A 12565-nucleotide genomic window follows, 5' to 3' on the forward strand; every position below is an offset into this window, starting at 1 on the left:
ATATATATATATATATATATATATATATATATATTCGTTTCAAGTAGAATAAAATAACTTACCCCATTTTCTAATTTGACAGCGCAACCAGAGTCCTTCAATGCTTTTCTGGTCATGAAACTCCCAGCCAAGTTTGGTACGGGGACAAAGGCTACCGCGAGGGTCGCCACCGCAGATCGGAGGGCATCGGGCGCGGCCACCGCTGCTCTGTAGCCAGACCGGCAGGCAGGAACGCAGTAGCAGCATGTCTGTTCACACCAAATTTCTTCATCACTCACAAAATGATGAGTCCATTTCAGCAGCCCACGACACGTAAAGCGAAAGCGCACTGCTGATAAGGCGGCGAGCGTCTTTTTTGTCTTACTTTGTGGTCCGTTCCCTACCAAACGCGCTCTGACCATGCCCGCGGCTCCCCTCTGATCAACACCAGCGCCGCGGCGCAGCCTCCCTAGGCAGCGAACGAAGCTCTCCCATAGCGTGACGGCGAAGTTTCATGACCAGAAAAGCATTGAAGGACCCTGGCGCAACTCTCCGGACATTCCAATACAACCATGCGTCATTACATTTTACAAATCCCAGGGCATATGCCCCTGAAAAACCACTCCCCTTAACTCATTCCACTCAAAATCCGAGCCCTCATTCGCATCGAACTTCATATGGAGAGAAATAAGGGTAGGCAGTCAAGAAAGCCTAGGAAAGCAAATTCGAAAATGGGGTAAGTTATTTTATTCTATTTGAAACGGATATTTTTTTTTTTTTTAAGAAAGAAAGAAAGTGGAGAAAAACATGCCCGCGGGGTGGGATCCAAACCCATGACCTTCAGAATATGCATCTGGTGCGCGCACGCACAAGTGTGCGTGCACGTGTGTGTGTGTGTTATTTGTCACTGCCATGCCACCTTGCTGGAACATAGTGGCTTGATTATTAAGCAGTGTGTTTTTGGTGCTTGCAGGAGCAACACAAGGGTCAAAAAAAGTAATGCTGTTCAAGAAAGGGGGCCACTACCTGTTCCGCCGACACCCAGAGGTTGTCAACTCCGCGGTGCTGGAGCTTCTGCAGACAGCCTGTGCTGCAAGGAAGTAGCCTGCTGGCACCAGCTTCTGGCACAAGAGCCCAAGGGCAAAGCAACAGCACCTTGTGCTAGATCACCACCCGGAACCTCGAGCCTGGAAACTTTCTTCCTGAGAAACTAGCGCTGGTGTCTTCCGATCAAACATCAAGTTCCACTGGGTGCAAGGACACGGGGAAATTGCTAGAGTTTTCCAGAAACCTCCTTTTTATGTCGCATTGACATTGCAAACATTTTCATACCCTCAACATCTCGATAGCTCTATTATTGTAAGGCGTAGGCAGGCAACCTTCTTCCGCCTCTCGATCTATCGACTTGCTTAAAGGAGTACTGACACGAAATTTCAAAGCTGAGATAACTATGTAAAACGCTTCCTTTTTATCAGGAGATATCTCCCAGCAAGTTTCAACAGCAACCGTTCAGCGAAACATATTTAAAATCCATTTTAATCTTCGCCCGCACGAGAAAGGCCAGAGCGGGTCGACGTGACATCATCTGCTACGTGCCCCAAACTGTCGACGTCGGGGCTCCCGTGACGAAGCCGACGCGCTGGCTGTGGTTGGCGCGCGCTGCTCGGGCGTGTGTACACGTCATGGTTTTGGGACTGACGTCATGCTGCCAGGGCCTGTGGGGACGGCGAAGACCTCGGCCGGTCTGGGCGCGCGCGTGCGCTCGCTCGCGCTCGCTCGCGCGCGCTTCCAGAGAGGCAGCGATACGGCAAGAATGGTGACGCCATGTGATACATGCTATCATGGCGGCCGCTCGGCGTTTTTTTGTCGAAACCGAAACTGGCACGAATAAACGACGCCGTAAATGAATGTTTACGCTGCGCTCGACCGCCTAATCTGTCATTCTATGATTAGTGGGCTGGTAGGCACGCATAGCAGCGAAAAAAACGTAGCATAAAAATTTCGTGTCAGTACTCCTTTAACCCTTTGAGGGTCGAATTTTTTCGCCAAATGCGACCCCCCAGGGTCGTTTTTTTTTATTGCTGATTTAAATTCTTCGGATGAATCTATTTCGAGGGAAAATTATCGTAATTTTTTTAGGGTGACCATAAAGTGACAAAAAAATCGTTTGTGTTGTTACATATAAGTGGTTTATTCATAAGTAACACAAGAAAAATTCTAAATAAAAACGAAAGAGTAACAAACCGGCACCTTTTGAGTGAATCAAGATCAGATAGACATCAGTTTCATGGGCGCAAAAAGCAGGAATCGCCCGGAGGACAATACCGAAACCAGCCTCTGCGTGGGCGGCGTGGCCGGATGCGGGAGCGATTGACGGCGCACCACTCATAAAATACAAAAAAAGGAGAAAAGAGCCTCATCAGTTTCGCAGGCGACCTTGGTCTGTGGCAGGCGCAAGAGCGAGAGGCGCCCGGGCGCCCGGTAGGCGATACCCAGTGCGCCCCCTCGTTAGCGGATGCACAAGTGATAGCCGGCACGCCGCTGAAGTAAATCTTAAAAAAATAAAAAGAAGAGCCATCGGCGCAAGAAAAAAATTTGATGTATTTCCAAAGTGTGGCAGCACATGCCAAGCAAGAGAAGTTGGCGAAAAAGGCGCGCTTTTTAAAGATACAAGCAATGCCGTACATGTACGTCATTGACCATTTCGAAAGTGTTTGCCGATGCCGTACAGGTATGGGCGTGACCCTCAAAGGGTTAACCAGCATTTCTTCTTTTGGTGCGTAAAGAAGAAAGCTCAGACAGAAGAGTAACAGATTAAGTAATATCGTTTTAAAGGGGTCCCGAAACTTGTTTTGAGTATGGTAAACTAGTTAGCTTCGCTACCGGACAAGTTTTTTCTGTGCACATCCAAATAGTGTGCCAGCATTGTCCTTGCATCGATATGCTCCCTGTCAGCTGGCTTTGTTGATACCTAGGCATTTAGCCGATCAGTGTGGCCCACAGAACACTCGCATGCAGAAGCTAGGTCGACCATTCAGTTCGGCTGTTTCTCCAGCCTTGCACCCCCAGTGCAAGCTATGCCAATTTTGTTACTTTGCTGACATTGCGAGAGGCTGCTCATAGATAATGCTGCAAGCATCCCCAGCAGCAGGAGAGCTTTGTTTTATAGTACTCTGCAGATTGCCCCGTCATGCTTTTTAAATGAATGCGCAAGGCGTCAGCTGTGTGCAATCTTGACAGAGTAACAGGGGCTATAGTTTTGAGCGAGTTTCATCGTGACTTTTGGCTTCCTGGCACTGGCGGAGGGAGTTTCAGGACCCCTTTAAAGTCGCTCAGGTTTTTGAAAATGTTCGGACAGTTTATGGAGTACACTGTCTCACAGTTTTGCATACACTTTACTGTGCACTTTGCAACAATGTTCTGATCAACCTTTACTTGCGGTTGGAGGACCAACCTGAAAATAGATTAGAAGGATCACGTTTTGGCGTTGTCTAAGGCAGCTGACTCATTCTCTGGTGCAATGAATGGATGATCCCGGCATGGCAGATTCACTGGGAATTTGCACTTTTGTGTAAGAACAAGGTCCAATAGGAATGCTTGAGATCAGTGAGAACATGCTGGCATGTGACACAATGATTTGATCTGAGCCAGTCTTGCAAGTTGTACATACAGAAGCCCTGTCACACATTCTCAATTGGCTGATGTTAGTGCGAGGCTTTTATGTAAACCGTGGATACTGCACTTACGCTGAATGCAGATCATTCCAGCTTTGAGGCACAAGTTTTCCGATGTGAATGAAAACTAAGTGCACCTTCCTATCGTTTCGAGTCAAGGCATTAGGATGAGTCACTTAGAGCCATAATGCTAAGGAAATCAGGACAGGTGGTGTTAGAAAGGTGACACCACATTATAAAAAAAAAAGGGTGTAGCTAATAGATGTATAGAAGTAATCATAACTTCCGCATTGCAGGATTGGCAGCAGATGTGAACAGTAGTCTAAAGGCCGACCTCCATGCAGCGAAGTTTCTCGGCGAACTTGGCGCGGCGGATGCCGTGGTTTGACGCGCCGCTCAGTTTTCGTCCACCCCAACCTCCATGCAACGTGACCCGGCGAACGCCGCCGATGGAAGACAGGACAGGAAGTACAACGAAGTACGAGGCTGTGATTGGCTGCGGCCTCAAAATGCAGTTTGCCGCTTCCGGTCGCGTTCGCCGCCGCGCGTTCGACATCTAGCTCGCGTAGATCGCCGACGAACAGCCGTATTTTCGACGCCGGCGGCGGCCGCCTTTTCGCCTACATTTCGCTGCATGGAAGTCGGCCTTAAGGAAATAATTCTGGCTTTACTCTGCTGTGCTAATTGTGTTATGGCAACTTTTTTATTATTATTGTTATTATTTCTTGCACGCGTTAGCTTTTGTAGTGTATCGCTTAGCTTTCCCATCAGGCAATTTCATTTTGAACCTCAGTTATTCAGTGTATTCTTTTACTAGGTGCAAGAAATGCAAAAGCTGCCCCCATCTTTGCGTATTTATGTGCACAAGAACGTCTGTGTCTTGGTTTTAGTTTAAACCGGTGTAAACCAGTTAAACCGAACGCAAGAGCTGTGCAGCTGTTTCTTTTAATTTTGGATGAATTGCCTTACGAAGTTCTAGAACGCATCCAACGAGATGCGCCCTTGAGGCGATAATTTTATTAATCTGATCTTTCCAGTTTTTATGTTTGGCACAACGTGAGCTGCGGAAAGTATTTATTTTATGGGTGACATCAGAGCTCTTGGATTATCCTTCCTGGATACACCATAGATAGCTCAATTGAAGAATATATGTGAAAAATGAATGCCAGGTAGCGTCACGGACAGATATGAAAGCCCCATTGTGTAATAGAGACAGTTTGTAGTGTAGTGTGCATTGCTCACCGGAGAATTTACATAGGTAATTTTTTTTTTTTTTCTTCACACAAGTACCGCAGTGCGTTTTATTTGCTGCTACCATTTTTCAGGCTGATATATTCTTCTCTCAGGCTGTCCCTCTCACTTCTCAGGAATGTTATCACTTTTTGCACAACCCATGCCCCGAACTTATCATCATTTGTATCGCATCTGTCTTTCACACAGTGTTTAAAATTTCTGTATGACACTATTGTGGAACGTGTGGTTCTGTACTGGCGTTGATAGGATGTCACAAATGCGCACAATTTTTAAGAAAACTTTTTCTCACTCCTTTTTTTTTTCTTTTTGACTTGGTATGCAAGTTCAATTGAACGGACACTAGACATTAGAGCCAAGTTCATTGACATTGATATACTTGCCGTGCGACTTCACATGCCACACTTGGTGGCAGCCATTGTTTGATAGTTAACTAAAAATTGTGGAAACAGGGAGAAACTGACATTGCCACCAGGGGACATTTCCTACAACACAATTTTCAATTTCATAAATCATTAAGGGTTTTTGGAGATATTTAATTGGGTTGTGGCAAAGAAAGTTCACCTACTTGTTTACAAATGTGTAAAAAAGATTGTTAGAAACTTCTAACATGTTGCTTTTTTTTTTTTAACTGCTGCTACAATGTCCCTAGAAGAAAAAAGTTATGAATCCTTATCTTTTTTGTCTGAACATTGAAAACACTGTTCTTTCACCTTAAAAGGTCCCATTTTCATGTCAGAATGAAGCTCTAATTTGCCTTTAGAGCCCCTTCAATCATCTTCGTTAGTGTGCATGGCTCATGCTTTTGTCATTAGCATCATGTCAGAGGTGAGACTATGGGGAACATTCAGTGGACAACATTTAATGCCTCCTTTTGACCTTCTCTGTGTTTGTGTGTGTATTCTACATGGTCATCTTTTAAGTCGTCGTGGATTTTTTCCTCTGGGTTGCCTTCATTTTGTGTTACCACAGGCAAAATGTCTTTTTCCTTTTATGCCAAAACTAACACTGTGTGAACCCTAGCATTGGCTGTAGGAACTACCGTGTTGTTTACTTTGTCCGTTATTACATTAATGCTGGAAAAAAGAAACAGATTTAGGAAACGTTGGTGCTGCTGTGCATAGTGGACAGTTGCGTGTGTTAACTGGTTCACATTGTTTTCTTCCGAAGGATTTGTGGCGTTTTTCATGTTGACAGATTTGTGTTAATGAACATTGTGTTTCTACCCTAAGGATGCGGTGGCACCAGTGTGATGCAGGGAATAGGAAGATGTAGGTGCCTACGAGCACTTGCTTTAAAAGCATTTGGAAATCAATCTTGACTTACACCTTGTCGGTTTCCAACTTGACACACTTTGACAGAAACCACCAAAGTTGAGGTAAATATATTTTTTTGAATATTAAGAATAATGTCTGGCTGTTGTGCCACCTTGACTGCAAGGGATCACCTCCTGAGGGTAGAACCAAAAAGTGTACATGTTATGTGCACAGCAGCAGTAACTTCGTCGGCTTGAGTGCAAAGCTTTATGAGATAAAAATTGGGCCATGTTTGTCGAACTAGTTGATAATATTGAACTTCCTGGCTAGTGTAGTTGGCTGCTGGGTTATGTGAACTTCCTCTTGGAAATTTCTATTCAGTTTGCTGTTTTTATGTTTTGGTTCTGGGACCTTTGCTCACAAGCTATCTGCATCAACCAAGATCTGGTAAAAAATGCACGGATCAGTAATGTGGACCACAGTCCGTGACGCTTTCCTTTTTATGTGTGTGTGCGTGTGCATGCGTAAATGACCTTGATGCTGTTTCATGTATAACCAACCAATTTGCTGAGTGAATGAGTGTTCTTTTTGTTTGCAAAGGTATTTATTGGCCTCTCCCGGTGAGAGACCAAATGAATGATTGACGGAGAAGTGAATGCTTCTGGTGTCAGATTCTGTGAAAGGCTGGAAAGCAATCCTGTGGATGGAACTTTACACTACAACAACCTGTGTTATTCCTGACCATTTAGCTCACCACCTTGCATTTCCAGCCATTCAGCCATGTCCAAGGTAGAGAATACTCAAATCTGAATTCTCCCAGAATCTGATGCCCTCGATACATTTTTTTTTGCGTGTGCACATAGATTTACAGCAGTTAAGTTTTTAAACACTTGTATCCTGCGGATTGATGCTCACGTGGATTGTGGCACCTCCCTTTTTATATTAAGCGATGTTGAATTTTATACATATTTCCAGTTATATCCATGACGCTTTTTGTGCAGCCTATGGTGTGTCTATGAAATATACAGCTATAAAAGGTTTAATAAAATGGACTGCCGGCCTCTCATTCAACGGTGTCAGCTGTCAACCGTGGACATGGTGAAAGTCATGCAGTCCACGCTATCAGAAAGGGATTAGACAGGGCTGCACAATTGCTTTGAAATTATTTGCAGCTTGCCTTAAAGAGGTGTTTAGGAAACTCAGATAAAAAAACATCAGTATTACGTATCACTGGGGATTACCCCAGCCATTTCAGGTTCACAGGTGGTATCATTTTTTTTTTTGGTCTGTCCCGCAGATACAAATACTTTGGGAGCTCTACTTGGAAAGCTTAGCTGCAGGACTAAAAATTAACAATCAGAAATCTGATGTAATGTTAAATAAGCAGGTTAAACAAGGCCTTTTCAAGGTCTTTGCCTTTTCATGGTATGAGATACTAAAACAAGTAGGTAATTATAATTACCTTGGACAAATTGTTTGTGGTGATACCAATCATCCGAAAGAAATTAGGTGCACAATTAGTTTGGGCTGGGCTGCATTTTTTAAGTATCCTGAAATTTTCGGCAGTGGCCTACCTCTGTCCTTACAAAAACTGGTGTATTGTGTGTACTTTTCATTATGACATATGGGGCAGAAAATTGGTTTCCTTTTAAGCACCTTAAAAAGAAAACTTACATTAGCTCAATGATCTGATTGAGCTCATTTTCCACAATGCTTTGAGCCATAGAAAAAAGATGTTAGGGGTAACATTTAGAGATGGGAAATCAGCAGTGTGGGCCAGGGAACAAACTCTGGTGGAAGACATTCTAGTAAAAGAAATAGGATTGAACAGGTCATGTCATGCAGATGAAGGACGACAGGTGGACCAACTGTGTAATGGAATAGCTTCCAAACGGTGATAAGCGCAGGGAAGACCAAGGATTTGATTGAGAGTAGAGCTAAGAAAATTCGGGGGAAAAGAATGGACGCAAATAACGCACGATATAAGTGGCTTAACATTTCGAGGAAGGCCTTTGCCCTGCTGTGGACACACATAGGATGATAATGATGTCATATTCATATAGTGAGAATCAGCATCAAAAGTTGATTGTTGATTTTATTCAAGGTTGCCTACAAACTTGCCTCCAGCAGAAATCTTTGTTTGTCGGGAAACCACTCACGCACAGATCGATTGCACTCACTACCACCACCTTGATGTTGTGATGACTAAGGCATGGCACCTGAGTTGGTACCGTTGGCCCCAAAGTTAATGTTAGGTGCCGTCGCGCTTAACAACATGCCAAGCAATGTCGAACTCGTTCTATGTAAACTGCGGATTCTGGCTGCCGGTGTTAGACCTCAAAATGTAACGTTGAGGCTAACATTGAACTTACCATGGCTATGTGATGCCTGCTATCATCACTGGCCAATCCACCGTTGCTAGGTTGTAGCCAATGGGGGCCTGGACGAGGCCGGGGTTTTGGCCTTCATGCTGGCAATGGGAATACTGATGGCAGGCTCTTACCACACTTTTCAGTGATGTGGATATGGGAATGCAGATTTTTGAAGTGAAGTTTTCTATGCCTCACTGACTGCGATGTGGTTACGCAAAACGCACTGCAGGAAAGCCACTTTTACACAGTGGGTTTCCACGAAGGCACATCAGGCTTGTAATGGTGTTAAAAAAACCAAGCGCCTTAAGAAAAAAAAGGGGTTATGAAGCCGACTTCTATCCGATTTTGCCATTCGAGCGTGGTATTAAAGCGAAGCTTTCTAAGCCTTACTGGTTAAGCCAAGATGCACTGCAGGAAAGCCACCTTTACACAATGTATTTCCACAGAAGCACATTAATCATACCACGCCCGTAGACAACGGGATGTCTTTAAAGGGGCCATGAAGACAAAATGCAAGCTTGGTTCATTCAAAAGATTGCCTTGTTACAATGATGCTGACACCATTTTTAACGTAAACTTCGCTCAAATAAGCTGTATAATTAGGAAAAAAGGGAATAGCCATGCGACCCACTAGCTCATTTCCCGCAACAGAACCTATGATGTCATACCACCCAGCTCTGTGATTGGCAGAGGCTGGAAAAAACAAACGCAAATAATGCAGAACTTGTAAACTTGCCGAATGAGCTATTTGCGCTTAAATTTAGGGCACATTCTTTTTATATCAGGAAGAATGGTAGGACAAACCGTGGAAGTTACGAAAGCACACGTAAACATAGAAGTACCGATTCGTACTGCTGCTTTTACTGCATGCACTATGCTTCGTTTAGATGCACAGCACTGCGGGGCTTTGGGGTTGTCTCAGACGACACTTGCCGATTGACGCAAGCGACGGCGTCTTAAGTGGCCATATTTGTCGAGCGAGCACCATGTTTTACGAAAAGAAAATTTTCTCCATGAACAAAAACAAGCCAGGCTTAAATACGGTCACAAACAAACCAAATGCAGAAAACGGCTTGCCACGGTGTGGTGGCGCCATCTAGGTTGACTAACAGTAAGCAAGTCGCCGCGCCACACTAAGTTTAGCTGAAAGACCTGTTCTTATGATGTCATTGCAAACGTCGTTCAAACACACATTTCGGTGCAAAAACCAAAATTTTAGCTTAAATTGATTAATTTCACCGTGAATAAAGCATCGTTTGCTTCTGGGCGAGCACTGGGGGGCACTATAGAACACGAAATCTTTCGAATAAAACCAACTTGTGTATTGTCTTCGTGGCCCTTTATGCTCAAAACGTAACACTGGAGAAACTTCGTATTGTAATAGAATCACTGATGATGATCAAAGTTCCATCATCGCATTTGTGTCGCTCCGCATTTCCATTTGGTTCGCTTGTGGGCATTGGCTTTGGGCTTTGGTTGAGTCAGAGTGGACTTTGTCTTTGGACTTTGGCAGTTTGGATTTAGGACTCTGATATGACTCGGTTTGCAAGAAGAAAGCTTCGCCTTTTAACCATCTTTCTCTTTTGGAAGGGGCTGTGATTTTTTTCACCAAATGAGCCAAGTAACATTGAGGTGGTGCTCACGTATTAATACCTCCCAGTGGCTTCGAAAGTGTTTATAGAGTGTAGGGAACTCTCAACATTTCCTCAGCTTCCTCCTCTCACCATCAAGCTTTCTCTTGGTTACAGTCATTCATATCACTGAGCCACTTCCCTTATTTTATCTTGTACACACACTAAGGGGTGTTCCAACCATAGAAGCGAACAGCCTCAAAAAAAAAGGGCTCCAATCCACGCTGTGAAGGTGGTTGGAAAGCAAAGCTTTAAACGACACCCACAACAACTGCCCATGCGATGTCACTTGAATTCATATACGTGGCTCTACAAAGAGTGAAACCAGAGATTCTGCCAACCGTTACCTGGAAATCGCAGGGGCGGCGTCCCGAACGCAGCAGCGTCGGCCACAGCCGGGCTAGAGTGGTGGACGCCGCCGCCGTAGCCCGGCCATGCGTCGGAAGAAAGAAGACGGAGAGGAGAGAGAGAGAGAGAGAGAGAATAGTCTTTAATGATACTGGTGAGGTTAGCCTGGCCAAGGCGCCTAGCTTGCTACACCAGATGTATAAAAAAAATGAAATCGATGAAGAGATGATGATAATGACTGTGATGGAGATGACGCGCTCATTAAGAGAGTCCTGTCTTTCGAAGGGTGAGGCAGCGGAACCTAGCCATCCTGAAATTCAGCATGTGAGCTTAGTGATTCCCATTTATACCGATTTAAACTAGTGTGAGAAGTGGTACAGGCTATGTTTTAGCATGTGGGCAATCGCCCTCTTCTGGGTGTGCACCCTATCATCATCGCATCATCTTCATCTCGGCAGTGACAGTGTCAGTCGTCCGCCGGATGATCGAATAAAGTCTTTTCACTCACTCACTCACTGTCATCGACATCGCGTTTCTTGCTGGCATAGAGTTTCATACTAATATATTAGTATGAAACTCTATGCTTGCTGGGAATTCCTAGCGCTGTGATCGCATGCCTGGCGACTCCCAGAGCCTCTCACTAGTTAGTTTAGTAACTTTGAGAATTGCAAGAAAGCTGAGGAACTTTTATAATCGCTATTTATCAGGACCAGTTGTTCCTTCCGCCTTTTGTAATACCTCATCAAACACAGCCGAATTGGTATTCATCAATTTAGAAAACGGAGTCCCATTCGTGGCAAGCAGTGCGCAAAAGGTAGCATTTCTCTGGCGGCCAGATGTCTCTACATTTTGTTTTCCTGCCCTTCAAACCAATCTTTAACGTATCTTTGCCGTACGACCACTTTATTTCGTCGGATCCTGGTTACCCAGGAGGTGCTGTCGAGCAACTTAATCAAGCCGTGCGAAGGAAGCGCGCAGCGGACGCGAAGCTGCGCCAAAACAGGCCAAAAACAACCGTCGCTAAAGCAGACAGAGCCGTACCGCCGGCGAGCATGCACTTCCGCGCGGGGAACGCTGGGTAAATTCGCCGCGCCATCTGCAGTGGGCTCCGTGAGCGAAACCCTCCGCGCCCCGCCCCCGCCTCCACCTCGTTGGGAGTTTATTGTCCCGCACGCCGCGAAATAACCGTTGGCTGGTAGAGATAGAAATTTAAGCTTGTTGCTTTAAAAGGGGGGGGGGGGGATTTACTCTATTGTCACAACAAGGGAGAAGACATGTCTTTTAACTTCACCAGCTCAAACCTCAGTGGGAAACGGTACTTAATTCCATCAGCGCCTCTGCCACAAAGACGGTGGGGCAAGCCAAGAATATGCACCCATGCACTCCGTGCAGATGGCTAACCAGCGAATACGTAACGTGTTTACCCGTGCGTTACCCCTTACGGTTCAATAAAGCTTGTTCTTGTGCCCGGGCTGCAGCATCGACACGGCGTAGACAATATTCGGTCCCGTTTCTGATCGCAGCGTCGCCTATCGTAAAGTGCCTGCTCCACGGGATAACGTATGTCGCGTGAACTACCCATTTCGAACTAACGTGCTGCCGGTGTTTGCCACTGCCACATTGAGACCGCTTTTCCAAATTTTCCGACGTGCGGCCGATCTGGCGGGCCATCATTCCCCGCTCCTCATCCTGGGGGTCTTCAACGCCCCGCGCGCAGCATGGGGCTACGGACGGTACACAGCGAAGGTCACGCGCGTAGGGCTTGATGCACAACAAGAGCGCCTTACGCTCTTGACCGATCCCATGCAACCCACAAGACGTGGTACGAGTACCATACACCACCCCGACCTCACCTTTATTCGAAATCATCACCGTTCCGTTTCTTGGACCAACACAACAGGGTCGACCTGGGTAGTGATCACTACATCCTGAGCATTAACTTAGAGACGCCCCTGCACAGACCTCATGATGGCGTTGCTCAGCAACTCGTTGATCGACCAGATTTAGGGGAAATCCCCAAGGTGGAGTAAGTTTCTGTAAAGGAAAATTTGACA

At 45.5% G+C, this 12565-nt stretch overlaps 1 protein-coding gene across 9 annotated transcripts in view; it reads left to right on the forward strand.

Annotated features, from left to right (window-relative positions):
• LOC144174763 (uncharacterized) overlaps window positions 1–1411 on the forward strand; it is a 50480-nt gene extending 49069 nt beyond the window's left edge. For all 9 annotated transcript variants that reach the window (XM_077703625.1, XM_077703629.1, XM_077703623.1 and 6 more), the window contains exon 9: window positions 953–1411. In XM_077703625.1, the coding sequence (XP_077559751.1) occupies window positions 953–1083 (131 nt within the window). In that variant the 3' untranslated portion in view covers window positions 1084–1411. The remainder of the gene's footprint in view (window positions 1–952) is intronic.
• Window positions 1412–12565: the final 11154 nt, after the last annotated feature.

The sequence above is a fragment of the Haemaphysalis longicornis genome, unplaced genomic scaffold (assembly GCF_048455015.1).
Source record: "Haemaphysalis longicornis isolate Haplotype H1 unplaced genomic scaffold, Haemaphysalis longicornis Haplotype H1 scaffold_3, whole genome shotgun sequence".
Classification (NCBI taxonomy): Eukaryota; Metazoa; Arthropoda; class Arachnida; order Ixodida; family Ixodidae; genus Haemaphysalis; species Haemaphysalis longicornis.